The sequence below is a fragment of the Cololabis saira genome, chromosome 23, assembly GCF_033807715.1.
Source record: "Cololabis saira isolate AMF1-May2022 chromosome 23, fColSai1.1, whole genome shotgun sequence".
Taxonomy (NCBI): domain Eukaryota; kingdom Metazoa; phylum Chordata; class Actinopteri; order Beloniformes; family Belonidae; genus Cololabis; species Cololabis saira.
In genome coordinates this window covers 18,164,684-18,179,352 of record NC_084609.1, presented here as the reverse complement: position 1 = coordinate 18,179,352, position 14,669 = coordinate 18,164,684, and the positions used below count along the sequence as shown (strand labels likewise).

The 14,669-nt window shown below is 42.2% G+C and overlaps 1 protein-coding gene and 1 long non-coding RNA gene across 2 annotated transcripts; one reads left to right on the top strand and one right to left on the bottom strand.

Annotated features, from left to right (window-relative positions):
- Positions 1-2,284: 2,284 nt before the first annotated feature.
- On the top strand, positions 2,285-2,747 carry LOC133424410 (uncharacterized). The gene is made up of 3 exons (XR_009770875.1): positions 2,285-2,415; positions 2,525-2,592; positions 2,679-2,747. It is a non-coding gene; the product is annotated as an uncharacterized LOC133424410 (long non-coding RNA).
- Positions 2,748-4,528: 1,781 nt separating this feature from the next.
- On the bottom strand, positions 4,529-13,415 carry LOC133423916 (zinc finger protein 16-like). The gene is made up of 10 exons (XM_061714244.1): positions 13,284-13,415; positions 12,221-12,392; positions 11,864-12,070; positions 9,577-9,779; positions 9,282-9,383; positions 7,108-7,203; positions 6,874-6,984; positions 6,584-6,701; positions 6,242-6,496; positions 4,529-6,148 (listed from the first exon to the last, which is right to left on the bottom strand). Exons 1-10 carry the CDS (start codon positions 13,395-13,397, stop codon positions 5,277-5,279), a joined length of 2,250 nt encoding a protein of 749 aa, XP_061570228.1. The 5' UTR covers positions 13,398-13,415; the 3' UTR covers positions 4,529-5,276.
- Positions 13,416-14,669: the final 1,254 nt, after the last annotated feature.

Here is a 14,669-nt window from a genome sequence, read left to right as displayed (position 1 = left end):
TGGCCCTGAGTGTGAAACCGCCTTTCAAACCCTCAAACAGAGACTGGTATCTGCCCCGCTTTTAGCTTATGCAGACTTTTCCAAGCCCTTCACCCTGGAGATTGATGCCAGCCATCAAGGGCTGGGAGCCATCTTGTCTCAGGAGGTTGATGGGCAGAGGAGGCCTGTAGCATTTGCAAGCAGGGGACTCCGGGGGGCAGAAAGGAACATGGAGAATTACAGTGCCATGAAGTTGGAGCTGCTGGGCCTCAAGTGGGCAGTTACGGACAAGTTTCGGGAGTATTGTATTGGCAAGAAGTTCACGATCCTGACTGATAACAATCCTCTTAGCCATCTGCAAACTGCGAAACTGGGAGCGGTGGAGCAACGGTGGGTCTCAGATTTGGCTCGGTTTGACTATGACATAGTGTACCGTCCTGGCCGGCAGAATACAGCAGCAGATGCCCTTTCAAGGCAGTACTTGGAGCCTGTCTCTGAGGAGGAGGGACCTCGCTGGATTGAACATTCAGCCCGACTTGGCCCCCAGCTTATGGTGTGTGATGAACAAACCGCGGAGCCCAATGCCCAGGGTGAATCTACGACCAGTTTTCCACTCTATAGTGCACAGTCTCTGGCCAGATTACAACAGGCTGACCCTGAGATTACTGCATTTCTCAGGTACTGGGGCAGAGTGGAGAAACCCAGTCATGAGGAGCGGCTGAAAGAATCGCCAGGGACGCTAGAGCTGTTGCGGCCATGGGAGAGGATAGTGGAAGATGAGGGGGTGCTGTATCGCCGACGAGAGGATCCAGGGGAGGGCCCCCAGAGACAGCTGATCTTGCCTCGCGCCTTGCAGCAGGAGGCGCTGAGCCAGATGCATGGGGGGCATGGCCATCAAGGGATTGAGCGAACCTTTAAGTTGGTGAGGAGACGCTATTATTGGCCATGAATGTACAAAGACGTTGACAAGTTTTGCAAGTCATGCGAGAGATGCATTGTTTCTAAGGCACCCCAACCCAAGGTTGTGACGTCTATGGGAAGCTTGTTGGCATCTCTGCCTTTGGAAGTGGTGGCCATGGACTTCACAGTGTTGGAACCCTCCTCGGATGGGAGAGAAAATGTCTTAATTTTAACAGACGTGTTTTCCAAGTTTACGGTAGCTATGCCAACTCGGGATCAGCGGGCCACCACAGTGGCAAAGTGCCTGGTTAAGGGGTGGATTCAACCTTATGGTGTGCCCGCCCGGTTGCACTCAGACCAAGGCAGATGCTTCGAGGCGGAGGTGGTGCAGTCACTCTGTAAATTGTATGGAATGCGGAAGAGTAGAACAACTCCCTACCACCCCCAGGGGAACGGACAATGCGAAAGATTTAATCGGACTCTCCATGATCTGTTACGTGCTCTACCCCCGGAAAAGAAAAGGAGGTGGGCCGAGTATCTCCCAGAGGTGGTATATGCGTACAACACCACAGAGCATCAGAGCACTGGATACTCCCCTTACTTTCTCCTGTTTGGGAGGGCACCCTGCACACCTTTAGATCTTTCTCTGGGAGGAGGGGAAGAGCAGTGTGGGGGGGGGGGGGGTTGGGGAGTGGGTGCTTGGTCAGCAAGAGCGTCTTCAAGTGGCGTATGATCAGGCCGGGAAGCACATGAGGAGAGCCGCGGAGACGAGGCAGCGGTATCAAGGACCACCCACCAAGGATGCGCAGTTGCGCCCAGGACAGCTTGTTTATGTTCGGAACCGGCAGGTAGCTGGTAGGAATAAGATCCAGGATCACTGGCTTCCCACTCCCCACCAAATTGTGAGTCAGTTGAGTCCTAATAGATCAGTATACACAGTTGTTCCAGTGGATGGGTCGCGTGCCCCCAAGAATGTCAACAGAGGGGAGCTTCGGCTTTGTGCCCCAGGACTAAACGATACAGAAGTCAGGCCCATGCAAGAGCAAGATGGAGAAGGCTGTGACGAAGATTCTAGTCTAGGGAGTATCGTAATTGAAGCTCTGGATGAAGAGGAGGAGGAGGAGGAGTTAGCTGCCGTACAGGTGGAGCGGCACGAGGATCCCTGGGAACAGGCAGCCGAGATGGAAAGAGGAGATCCCCCCCCCTTGGCCATGAGACGGGCAAAGCGCAGCACGGCAGGCATGCATTCAAACCCTTCTAATTGGCCTAGGTCGTCTATCCGCAGGGGGGAAGAGTAAGGTTAGCTGCGACCAGTGGGGACACTGATTTTTCTTTGGGGGGGTATGTGTGGCCAGGTGGAACCTTTCCATTGGCCAGGTGTTTTGAGGGAGGGCATAAATACCTGTGACACCGGGCGGGGTCGAGGAAACAAACATTTCCACCTTGTGGCGTTGGGTGCAGCAGTGTTGTCACTGTTGTCGGCCGTCCAGTTTCACTGACGGTAGTTGCTGTTATGCCTGAGCCGGTGTTGAGCAGGTACTACTTTTTAATGTGAAGATTTTTGTTTTGTTTTATTGTTTGTTTCAGTGTGGTATTTGTGACACCAATTCAGAGCTGATGCTTCTATATGTCTTGGGTTAAACAGTAAGAAGCCAGACTGAGGTCCTGTTGCCCAGTGTGAAGTGTGTCTGTAAAGTAGTACACCGTACTGAGGTGAGTGTGCACCAGGCCAGTGGTGTATTTATGTATATGCATCTCTGGCAAACTGTATATATTTAAGTGGGTCTTTGTGTCTGCAGGAGTCGTGGAGCAAGTAGCCTGCTCCAGTCCACTGTGTCTATTCAGACTGAGCTTGAGCACCTTTTGAGATCACTGTGATTTCTGTATACTGAAGCTAGTGAGTCTGGGAACCTCAAAGCACTATTGCACTTTGGAGATCTGGTCATTAGTGGTATCTAAATACCTAGTTTGTCTCCTTTCATTTTGTTGTGTAGCAGAATGTTTTTCTTTTTTTGTATTCCCTGAAATCCTCTTTTTTTCCTGTCTTGATTCTGACTTTATAATAAAATAATTATTTTTATATTTACCTCAGCTGGCTGACTGACTGCTTCTTACTGTTGGTGATCTTGTCACGAGGTTACATTTAACACTGAAATTATAACAGCAACTAATATTTCAGTCCATTATGTGCCACTTACGCTGACCCGTGGTCGTCTATGGCGGCTCCCGACATCGTGGACACAATACACGAACTCCCGACCGACGAGAAGTAAACACGACGTTCTCAGTCACACACGCTCGTCAGATGGCTCAGTTACCGGTCCGCTCTAACTCCTTCACTCGGTCACGTATTTCCTCTGTGATACACGGTTTTCACGGCTCAAACCCATCACACACTCTCACAGACAAGAAATACACCTCTGCCATTGTTTGCATTAGAAAGACGACGATTCGCGGGCATTTTCGTCTTGCGTGACTTCCTGGTTCTCACAGGATTCTCAACCTGGCTGGCCTTCTTCTTCTTCTTCTTGAGGTTTATTGGCGGTTGGCATCCAGTTTTTTCTGGTGCATTACCGCCCTCTTCTGGATCATTTCCATGGTCCAGACTACTGAAACTGATTCGTACACTCATTCTTTGTTTTACTATATTCTTTCAAATAATTCTGTCTCTTAAAAACTCAATTAATGCTTTCACATGTTTTCTATTCTGCATTCCTAACAGACTTTTAATATTAAATTCCTGTTCTTCCAATTCTCTCAATTTATTGTTCATAGTCTCCCTTTCCATCTCATATTTCCTACAACTCAGTAAAACATGCTCTATCGTCTCATCTTCTTGACAATCTTCACATAAACCATTCTGATGTTTCCCTATAATCTTCAAGTTTTTGTTTAGGGCACTATGCCCTAATCTTAGCCTTGTCAATACAAATTCTTCTCTTCTTTTCCCACTACCCACCCTTTTAATTCTAGTGCTCTCTTGAATATTATATAGATGCCTTCCTTTGACCTCGTTGCTCCATTTTTCTTGCCACATTAAATTCACTTTTTCCCAGATCACACTTTTAACTTCAGACTTGCTAATATTCACATTCATTTCTACCACCGTTTTCTGTATTGCTGGCTGGCCTTAAAGTGACAGTACGCATTCTATTAGGGCTCAGCTAACACAAAACACAGTAACCCCTGTTCACTTGGCTACATTCTCCCCTGCTACAAGTCAACGTCCTCGGTGACTTCTGTATCCATAGCCCCTTTAAGTTGTGATGAATAAAAGACCAGGCCAGCTAACACCTGAGATAGCAGATCTGGACTAAAGGACACTGCGTTGCATGCAGACTTGGGTAAGTTAAAAGGGTTTCTGTTCTTTCCAGCTGTTGTTCTCTGGCTCCTTCGTGGAGGGGAAATGGGTGTGTCACCACTGACCGACCCCTCTTTTTTCCTCCTGGGAGCAGGCACAGGCCTTTCCTCTGGCTTCTCTGCAGGTGCAGAGGGAGATCCTGATAGTGGATGAGAACAGGGCAATGTTTCAGTTTCTAAGCTCTCCTCAGGTACGTCACTCATCTCCTCTTCACATCCATCCCCACTCTCTTCCATAAGAAAGCAGTCAACATGCAATGTATTTACTTTTTTAATTAAACCGTAGAAATCTGGCAAAAAAAGTGTAGTTTCAGTCATGATGCCAGAGCTTTATGCATCTGGCTCTAGTCTGCAAACCAGGAGTTATGCGTTTCACATCATCCATCTGCTGTACCTTGTAACAAGCAGACTTAAAAACCACCTAATTTCTTACATGAGATTAATAAAATAGCTTTTATATTTACCATGAAGCTTGCTTTTGGGAAATCACTGAAATTAAACCTTTTACTCAAGACAGCAGAACATCGACCAGCGTTCCAGGTTTGGTTTAAACATAGCACAACAGTGGTGTGAAGAATCGAGAGAAATGCTGCCGTCACAGAACAAAGCAACATGTAGCTTACCGTTTCAGAGATAAACATCTTCATACCCAACCCCTTGGGAGGCTAGACTCACCCAGGCCCAGCCCAGACATTACCTTACTTCAACAAGATCAGTAATCATGCCAGAAAAACTATCCTATTGAGGCTACAGAGGCTTATGGTACATGCATCCTCTACCCAATGTTTACGGGCCAAGAAAATGAAGTCTAGTTGGTCACATGAGACATTACTTTTCAGTAAAAGTAGGGTATGATTGTATTTGTATCTTTATTTTTTTTAGACAAAAAATGGCGAGTTAGATATGTGAGAATCCCAAGCCCATTTTAACATACAGAACATAGTTGAAAACACCTGTGTCCTTCTTTCTTTGAGAAAAGTAGACACAGCTGAAGTCTTAAAACCATTTGAAACAAACCAGGGAATCATATCCCAAAATTACTTCATATTTTTGTGGACTTTGAGGTGTATTTTCAGGTTTGACTTTTGAATAAATGCCTTGCCACACGTTACACATTTATGAGGCTTCTCGCCTGTGTGTGTCCTTGTGTGTTTCGTCAGTCCTGAACTGCAGTGGAATGATTTTTCACAATATGAGCAGGAGAACAGCCTTTCTCCTGAGTGGGATGATCTCCAATGAACTGCCAGGCCTGTAGATGAAGCGAACCTCCTTTGGCATAATTCACACTGAAAGCGCCGCTCCCCCGTGTGTGTGCGCGTGTGCGCATACAGCCCCATGGAGGTGCTGAAGGTCATACCACACGTGCTGCACAGGTATGGCTTGTCTTTCGTATGACTTCTGAGGTGCAGAGTGCACGAATATGGTCGTTTGAATTTCTTGTTGCATAGAGGACAGGCATACGGACGCTCATCGGTGTGAATGCGCTCATGGGACTTCAAGACCGACTTTGAATAGAACTTCTTGTCACAGCACGAACAGGCATACGGTCTCTCTACATGATCTCGGAGGTGAACGCTAAATGAAGATCTGCATTCAAATGTTTTACTACAATAACTGCAAGTAAAAGGCGGGACATTTGGGTGCTTGATTAAATGATTTAACAGTCTGTCACAGTGTTTAAATGTCGAAGGGCAAATAGGGCACTTGAATGGCAGTGATGAAGAATTAATGTTCTGGTTGTTTGTTAATGGTTGGCTGCACAGAAGAGAGATCTCAGCTTTTCCTCTTGATGAAGACTGGCTCATACTCTGTTCTTCCTTGATGCCATTAAGATCCAGATGTTCAGTCACTCCTTCCAGCGAACTCTCTGAGCACGTGGATGACTGGAAAGCCACTTCCTCGGCTACTTCTGTCAAAATAACAAGGAGATTTGGTCCAAAAGTCACAAAGAAAGCCAATGAACTGAGAAAGCAAACATTAAAGAAAGAAGAAACAGGCTCACTGCTCTCATGAGATGACCCAGGACCTTCATAAAACGCAGAGGAGGAGAGTGGTGACAGTACGTAGTCTTGCTCCTCAGAGTTTGGATTAGCCTCGACAGAACCACAGTCGGCCTCTTCAGAGTCCTCACAAGGGACTTCGATGCTAAAGCCATTTTCTGGACATTTCTTTTGATCACAAGGACCTTTAAACCCCTCTAAAGTTTGTTTAGAGGCGAGCGCGGAGAGGATGGTGTCTGACATGAAGGTGAATTCACCTGAAAAGCATAAAAAAAATTCCATTAAAATCAAAATGAATTAAAAGTGCATGTTCATAAAAATACTAAACATTAAGTGGCATTTACTTTCGGGCAACTTTTGGTGCTCCTGGTGATGCGACAAAATTGTCTTCAGATCTTCTTGATCAGAAACAAACTGCTCAAACTTGTAGTCGCCGCAAGAAAAGTCAAACATAGAGAACACCTGAGAACAAGTTCAAACACAAACATACCATTTTAAGAGCCTGTCTAATGTCTCAAGATTCTCTTTTTCCAGGTTGGAGTTTTTAAGTGACACTGAAGGAGTGCATCAACAACTTGGTGAACCTGAAATGATGAGTTCAGAAGAACCAGTTATTGTTCACTCTGCTCCATACCCGAGAAAAACTTGGCACCGGTACAAACTCCTCCAGCTGGCAGAAGAACTCCCACACCAGAATCTGCAACGCCGTATCAAACCGAGCTCCATACTGAACTGGGAAGACTTCCTTTTGACACAAAACATACCAAAAATAAACATTTGCAAACTGAATGTCATTTACAGAAAGTTGTTCGTTTTAGAAATCAACAGGTCCAGAAGATTGAAAAGGGAAAAAAAACATTTAAATCACCTTAAAGAAAGTTTCTTTTTCTGATTCATTACTCAACAATTTTTGAACAAGCTCCAGAAAAGTGACCTTTGAGAACTCCACTGCTCCATCTTGTTCCTGCCACAAAGTCAAGGAGAATTTTTACTCTACATGCATGAAGCATTTTGTTTTTTTCATGTAAATCTGACAAAAAAAATCTGTAAATTACTACCACAATTAACAGCTAACGTTCCTGGATCATCTAAAGCTACTTAAGGCTGCAGCAAAGCGACCTCCACCAAAAGCTTTTTAAAATATCACTTCTGTTGAGGATCCAAGCAAGTAAGTACCGTATTTTCGCGACCATAAGGCGCACATACATTTTTTTTTTTTTTAAATGTGCCGGGCGCCTTATGAAACGGTGCACCGTGTCTATTACCTGAATTACGGTAATGTAAGGCCGGCCACCATGAGAACGGTAAAAAGAGAAGGGGGCGGGTGAAGCCTTGAGTTGCGGTTTGAATGAGACCACCCACTGAGCTGTTTAATGCGGAAACAGATGATGAAAACTTTTAAGGATTTGCTTGATGTGTAAAGTGAAATAAAATACAATCAAAAGTTTTGCTCCGCTCTATTTAAATAAGCACACTTGTTCTGCAGCGCGTGTGTGTTTTGCATGTCGGGAACCGAGGAAGCACCTGCCGTGGGTTTGCGGGGTCCGATCGCCGCATCCCCGGGGCAGATCCGGCTGAAATGCCGGTGGTCTTTCCCCGGGAGCCCCTGCTACCAGTCCATGTGGGCTGCTCCGGTCCCGGCCGGTCGGAACCGGTCACATTCCCCGGTTAAAGCCGCGGTGATGGGCGCTGCTGCAGCCCGACTTCCTGGTTCCCCAAGCGGGGTCCGATCGACCTGGTTCCCGCCCGCTTTGCGAGCAGAGATTTCAGGGGTCTGTCCCAGGTCTGATCAGCTTTACCCACCGAAATTTCCAGCAAAATCTGTCGGTTACAAACCCGGTACCGGATCCCGGCATGCGCGTGTGTGTGTTTGCGGCGAAACACACACATTCCCATTTATGTGGTGCTTGGCTGCCGCGCTGATGGACAGAAACGCCTGGTGATTTTTAAAAGAAAAACTTTGCATAAGACGTTTCCAGCCGGAGTCATTATGGGATGAAGGGATGATGATCAAGTAGCTGAGACAGGTCTGGAAATTCGGACTGGCGCAGCTGAATTAGCGGAGCGGAGCTCCTGTCGGATACAAACCCGGTACCGACATGCGCGCGTGTGTGTGAGCGGGACCAGCGCGGGGGGGGGGCGGAGCGGGACCCGGGACCCGGTCCAGCCCGGGGGAGCGGACGGGGAGCGGACCCGGTCCAGCGTTGGGGACCCGGGACGCGGGACCAGCGCGGGGGAGCGGAGCGGGACCCGGGACCGCCGCGGTCGGGATCCGCAGGACAACGGGGTATGAAAAGTGTATTTACTCTTGTGCTTGCCTGCCAAGCTGATGGACAGAAACTGCCGGCTATGGTGATTTTTAAAAGAAAAGCGTTGCCTAAACAGACTTTTCCAGCCAGAGTGAAATGAAAAGGGCTGGATGGATGAGGAGATGATCGGGTGGCTGAGACAGGTCTGAGACAGGTTTTTTAATTCTTTAATGCAGAAACAGAATATGAACCTTTGAAGGGTTTGATTGATGTGAAAAGTGAAATAAAATATCAAACTAAGTTTTGCTTCCACTCTATTTTTAGCGCGTGTGTTTTGCAGCGCGCGTGTGTGCAGCTCCGTCTCTGTAGACGGCGCCTTTTGGGTCGGTGCGCCGTATGTGTGTTTTAAAACCAAAAATGACACACAAAACTGAGGGTGCGCCCTTCCACACAGTGCGCCGTATGGTCGTGAAAATACGGTAAGTAAATAAATAAAACAAACACTGCTGAAGCATTGAACTGCAGCACACTCTAGTGTCATGTCTTGTTTACTGATGACAAAGTGACAAAACATCACTGGCAAGGCTGTGTACGTAAATTTTAAATCAAGAGTGCATTTTATGAAGTGAAAGTATTGATTTAGATTTTTTTAACCCCTCTCAACTGACCCCTTGTGACCCCACATGGGCTGTTTTGTTTTTAAATTAATATGTTATAAAACAAATATATGTTGGTTATATACGCACATGTTATAAACCAAATATGAAAAGTATAACATAATAATATTGCCTACCTCTTCATGCATGTAGCTTGTATCCATTTGGTTGAATTTTAAGAGATGATCCTGAAAAGCTTTGGAACATTCTTCTTTGTTCTTTAACAATTCAAGAATGAGCTGGAAGACACAGATTTATACGTTCATCCTTGTCTTTAACAATGAAATCAGTGTTTGAAGACCAAAAGGACGCATCACACTTTCATCTTAGAGGTTAACAAACTAACATCTGTATAAACTAATGACTGAGAGGAAAAAGAACTGTTTTCTTTTTGCTTTCTGTGTAGTTTTACTTAAATGTGACGATACTCACCCTGGCTCTGAGCCCGAGGATCAGCTGACTCCTCTGTTTGTATTTCAGCAGCTCGGGAACCATCTTAATCACTAATGTGATGAAATCTAACAGCTTTCCATACTGGTCTACATTTCGGTCCTGTGCAACCTGCCACATGCAGGCGGACATGAGCCGCAGAGGAGGAACCAGGAGGCGCAGGGATGACAGAGGCAGATGAGGACCTGAGACAAGAACAAGAAACCAGCAAAACAAATTAAATCAACAGCTTACACTTTTAAACAGTATGTCCCACTATGTTTTTTAATTGACACTAGTAATATCTGTAATTTGTATGTTTTTTCTTTTTGCACAAAAACTATTAAACTTTAAATGTAAAAAAAAATAATTTTATTATATTTAAAGGAAAAAATAAAACATACTGTAAATTCAATGCAAAGATCACTATTGGGGATAACGACATAACCCAGGTTTCCTCTACCAAATTTTTAGGGGTTTTAATTGACGAAAGGTTATCATGGTCCGAACATATTAATCTTGTCAACAACAAAGTATTGAAATCAATTGGTATCAGAAAAATTAGTGCTTTTATATCGCAGAATTCTTTAAACATACTTTATTACAGTTTAATTTATCCACATCACAGTTATTGTAATATTGTTTGGGCCAGTACTTATTCTTCTAATTTACAGAAATTATTAATCACTCAGAAGAAATTTGTTAGATTAGCCACCTTCTCAATTATTTGTCTCCATCTGCCCCTCTGTTTAGGAAACTTCACGTATTGTCAGTATACGATATAAACATACTTCAATCATGCATATTTATTTATAAATCTATCCTTCTTTCCCACTTGCTTTCCAAATCTTTTCATGAATTCTTTACAGCCAACTCTCAGGTCCATTCTTACAACACAAGACACAGTAACAAACTTCATACACACAGCCAGTTTTCTTTTGCTTATAGAGGCTCCTTAATCTGGAATTCCTATCAGTTCATTGTTGAATCATCCTCTTCTATCAAAATGTTTAAGTTAAGACTTAAATATATTCTGTTAAATCAAGACTCTTAAACATTTATTTTACAGTATGTTAGATGTGGATTATTACCCTACATATTGTCATGTTTTTGTTTTTTGCGTCCCCTGCTCATGTTGTTTGCTTTCTTATTGTCTGTTGTTATATATTCTTGTTTATTTTGTGAATACCAGTATTATTGTTGTTGATTTATTTGTCAATTCTTTCATTTCCTTGGGGAGGTGCTTTTTATAAGCCCGTACAGGGTTTTTTAACCTCTCCCGCACATATTACTTTTGTCTGTTAGTTGTTGTTTTTGTTTTTCTCTTTTATGGTGCAAATAAAAAAAGTAAAAGTAAAAAAAAAGTAAAATAAAAGTAAAGCTTCTCTGTAGTTTCAAGCAGAGCTTTGACTAGAACTTGGGAAGAACTTTTACAGACTAAAGGCTGATTTATGGTTCCGCGTTACACCAACGCAGAGTCTACGCCGTAGGCTCTGCGTCGATTTAACGCAGAACCATAGAATAGAATAGAATAGTAGAATAGTAGACTTTATTAATCTCCCAGAGGAGAAATTCAGTCGTGCAGCAGCCAAAACACACACACGCTTTATACAAAAAATGTAAAATAGAAATTACCATAAATAGTTAAATAATAAAAAAGAGCAATATAAAAAGTAGAAAGTAGAAGTAGAAAAAGACTATGTACAAGAGAGAAAAAAAGTAGTAAATACAAAATAAACGGATAATATTTACAAAATATTTACAAATATTTCCAAAAATACGTGAGGTATTAGTGGTTATTGCAGAACCATAATTCAGGCTTCACACCACCTACAGGAGGCTGCTACTCGTAACTGGGAATAATCAAAGCCTCTATTGCACATCCCGCTGTTGCTTCCGATTATTGCTTCTTGTTTTTTGTTTTGTTTTCTGCTTTTGTTTTGTATTACCTAGCTTATTCTATTTGTCTCATCACCTTTTTAGTCTCTCTCGGTGCAAAATAACAGTAATTCCCCCCCTTTTTTTTTTTTTTTTTTACAATCTTCCCTACAAAGTACTGCTTCTTACCCGTATGTCATTCAATGTTATACGAGTTTAAAAAAGGTCTCCAATGTAAACAAGTGTAATGCTTTCTTGGAATAATGCCTTTTAGTTGACTTTGTATCAGCGAATCTGTACCGTCATGAAACTGTACCTGATCCTATGCAATTCTTCTAATAAATTCTTCAATCAATAAATCAAACACTTCTGCCGCATCACTTTCACCAACACTGAAAGCTGAACCTCTCACCTTCCCCTGGCCCTGCTCTGTTGGAGCTGTCTTCTACCCGCACAGAGAGATGTCTGGGCTCGACTGTAGGGTTGGAACCTGGTTTCTTCTTGCACAAATGTATATGTTTAATAAAATCGTCTTTCCGTTTTATTGTTGAACTGCAGTATGGACAGTGATAATGCAGCTGCGGCCGACATCCCAGTCCACATCTGTGAATGGTGTATTCTTAAACATAAGCACATAGATATAAATAGATATTATTATTATCAGTTTTCCATTACAAATTGTCACTTAAAAATACAAATCCTGCATCAACAATGAAGTTCCAGCATGCACTACATGCACACACACAGGGAGAATGTTTTCAAACTTTACCTTCATGGCTAACAGCTCTGTTAAAATGAAGATCCATGTGTATCTGACATTTGTTCAACGGGGAGGGGTAGTAAACTGTAGGGCTGCAGAATGGACAGTGGTAGTTATTGCAGCATGATGTGCATCTGTGAAGTTGGGGCAAGGCCCTTCCTTTCTGGATTGTTATGTGTACCTTAAAAAAGAGTGTTCAATTAGTCCAAGTTAATATTTTTACACTGTTTTACAGACAAAACTGGGCCAAAACCTAATAACGGACAAATATAAATTTTCATATTATGCACTGGATTAGCTAAATTTCTGTCCACAAAATATCTAAATATAGGCTATATAGTGATATAAATGTGAATAGTTATATAAACACACATAATGTATAATATGAATAAAAAGATAAGTTAAGATATTCCTTCAATTGTCCCACAATGGGGAAATCCACAGTTACAGCAGCAACTGCACAGTTGATTGAAGAGTAGCAATAACAAACAATATATGAACAATGAATTATTGGGACGAAAAAAATAACAACCCTAACAATAATAGTAAAAATATATAATCAATATAATAACCATGACATTATTTACAAGATTAATCTTGGTAATGATTGGTAATATACCAGAGATCATGTTCTTATTGCACATAATAAATGAAAAATATATATTGCAGACAATAGAAATTGTGCCACGTAGTTAGTAGTATTAGTAGTATTCATGCTACAAAATTAGTCATAACATTGGAGCTAGCTAGCTAACTAGCTCAAGTTTAATGTTTATATATATATATATATATATATATATATATATATATATATATATATATAAATAGGACCTTCATGCTTTTCTCGTGTAATCCACATCACAAGTAAAACATTTTAGCCTACGCACTTTTCTGACTATCGTGGCAAATAGAGTCATTAACGTTAATTTCTCTGTCAAATTTAACTTAACAATATAGTTTGTGGATCATGTTAGGCATTTCACTGATTGATTAAATCACTTTTGCAGATCAATTAAGTGCCAATATATCTCGAAAAGAATACACAAAAAATGTGATTCACGGTAATACTCACACTCCGGTCGTCATGCATCTTGAGAAAAGGAGAAAAGAGCACGCTCTCGTCTCGATCTGAACTGTTGTAGCGGCGGACCTCCTCACACAGACGCTCATCAAAGCCCTCCTCCATGTTGGCCTTCGCGCACTTCTTCTCCTTCATCTTCTTCTTCTTCTTTGGGTTAGGCAGACTAGACGCATCAACGGCGTATTGCTGCCCTCTACCGATTATTATTCAAGTCTCTGTTAGTGTATTATATTTTCCAATATACCGGTAGTCAGTACTCGAGTTGAGGGGGGATGAGGGGGGATGGCATCCCCCCTGAAATAAAAACAGTCAAAATCATCCCCCCCAGTAAAACTGCCATCCCCCAGGGGCGAAAATCCCGTTTCATAGTTGGGGGGGACAATAAACAGTAAAGTTTTAGAGAATAAATCCAGTGGGGGACAAGGAATAAAAGTTTTAGCCTTCCTTTAATACAGCATTTTGACATTTCCATCTCTATCTCGCAAACAGGCAGAAGACCTTTCTTAGAGCAATACAAAACAATGGTATTAGGTGGAAGGTGGCAATAATACAGCACATCTGACATAATACACTGCAAAAACCCAAAATCTTAACAAGAATATTTGTCTTATTTCTAGTTAAAATGTCTCATTTTTAGTTAAAAAAAATATCATTACACTTAAAACAAGACTCATCACTGGAAAAAACAACAATTTTCACCTGTTTCAAGTAAATTTTCACTTAAAATAAGTAGAAAAATCTGCCAGTGGAACAAGATTTTTTTGCTTGTAAAGAGAAGATAAATCTTGTTCCACTGGCAGATTTTTCTACTTATTTCAAGTGAAAATTTACTTGAAACAGGTGAAAATTGTTGTTTTTTTTCCAGTGATGAGTCTTGTTTTAAGTGTAATGAGATTTTACTGTTTATTATTATTTTCGATTTCGGTTTCGGCCACAAATTTTAATTTTGGTGCATCACTACTAAATACTACTGCATTGTTCCAAAATTATTAATTCTGTCTCAAATTATTCTAGGGGGGGACAGCTTTACTAATGGGGGGGACTTGTCCCCCCTGTTCCCCCCCCCCCCCCCCCCCCGGGATTTTCGCCCCTGCCATCCCCCCTTTCCATCCCTTATGTCATTTCATCAATGAATTTGGTTTTACTGTTATTTCAACATTTAGAGAAAAATAATACCAGAAAAATTACTTATTTGACAATTTTCACCTGTTTCAAGTAAATTTTCACTTGAAATGAGTAGAAAAATCTGCCAGTGGGACAAGATTTATCTTCTCATTACAAGCAAAAAAAATCTTGTTCCACTGGCAGATTTTTCTACTTATTTTAAGTGAAAATCTACTTGAAACAGGTGAAAATTGTTGTTTTTTCCAGTGACGA

What these genes read in the sequence shown, in the direction of transcription:
- LOC133423916 (XM_061714244.1), bottom strand. Translation starts at nt 13,397, where the DNA reads ATGGAGGAGGGCTTTGATGAGCGTCTGTGTGAGGAGGTCCGCCGCTAC. An exon ending in TCCTCGGGCTCAGAGCCAGG is followed by an intron (nt 9,384 to 9,576) that starts GTGAGTATCGTC and finishes TGTGTCTTCCAG; the next exon opens with CTCATTCTTGAATTGTTAAA. An exon ending in GCACCAAAAGTTGCCCGAAA is followed by an intron (nt 6,497 to 6,583) that starts GTAAATGCCACT and finishes TATGCTTTTCAG; the next exon opens with GTGAATTCACCTTCATGTCA.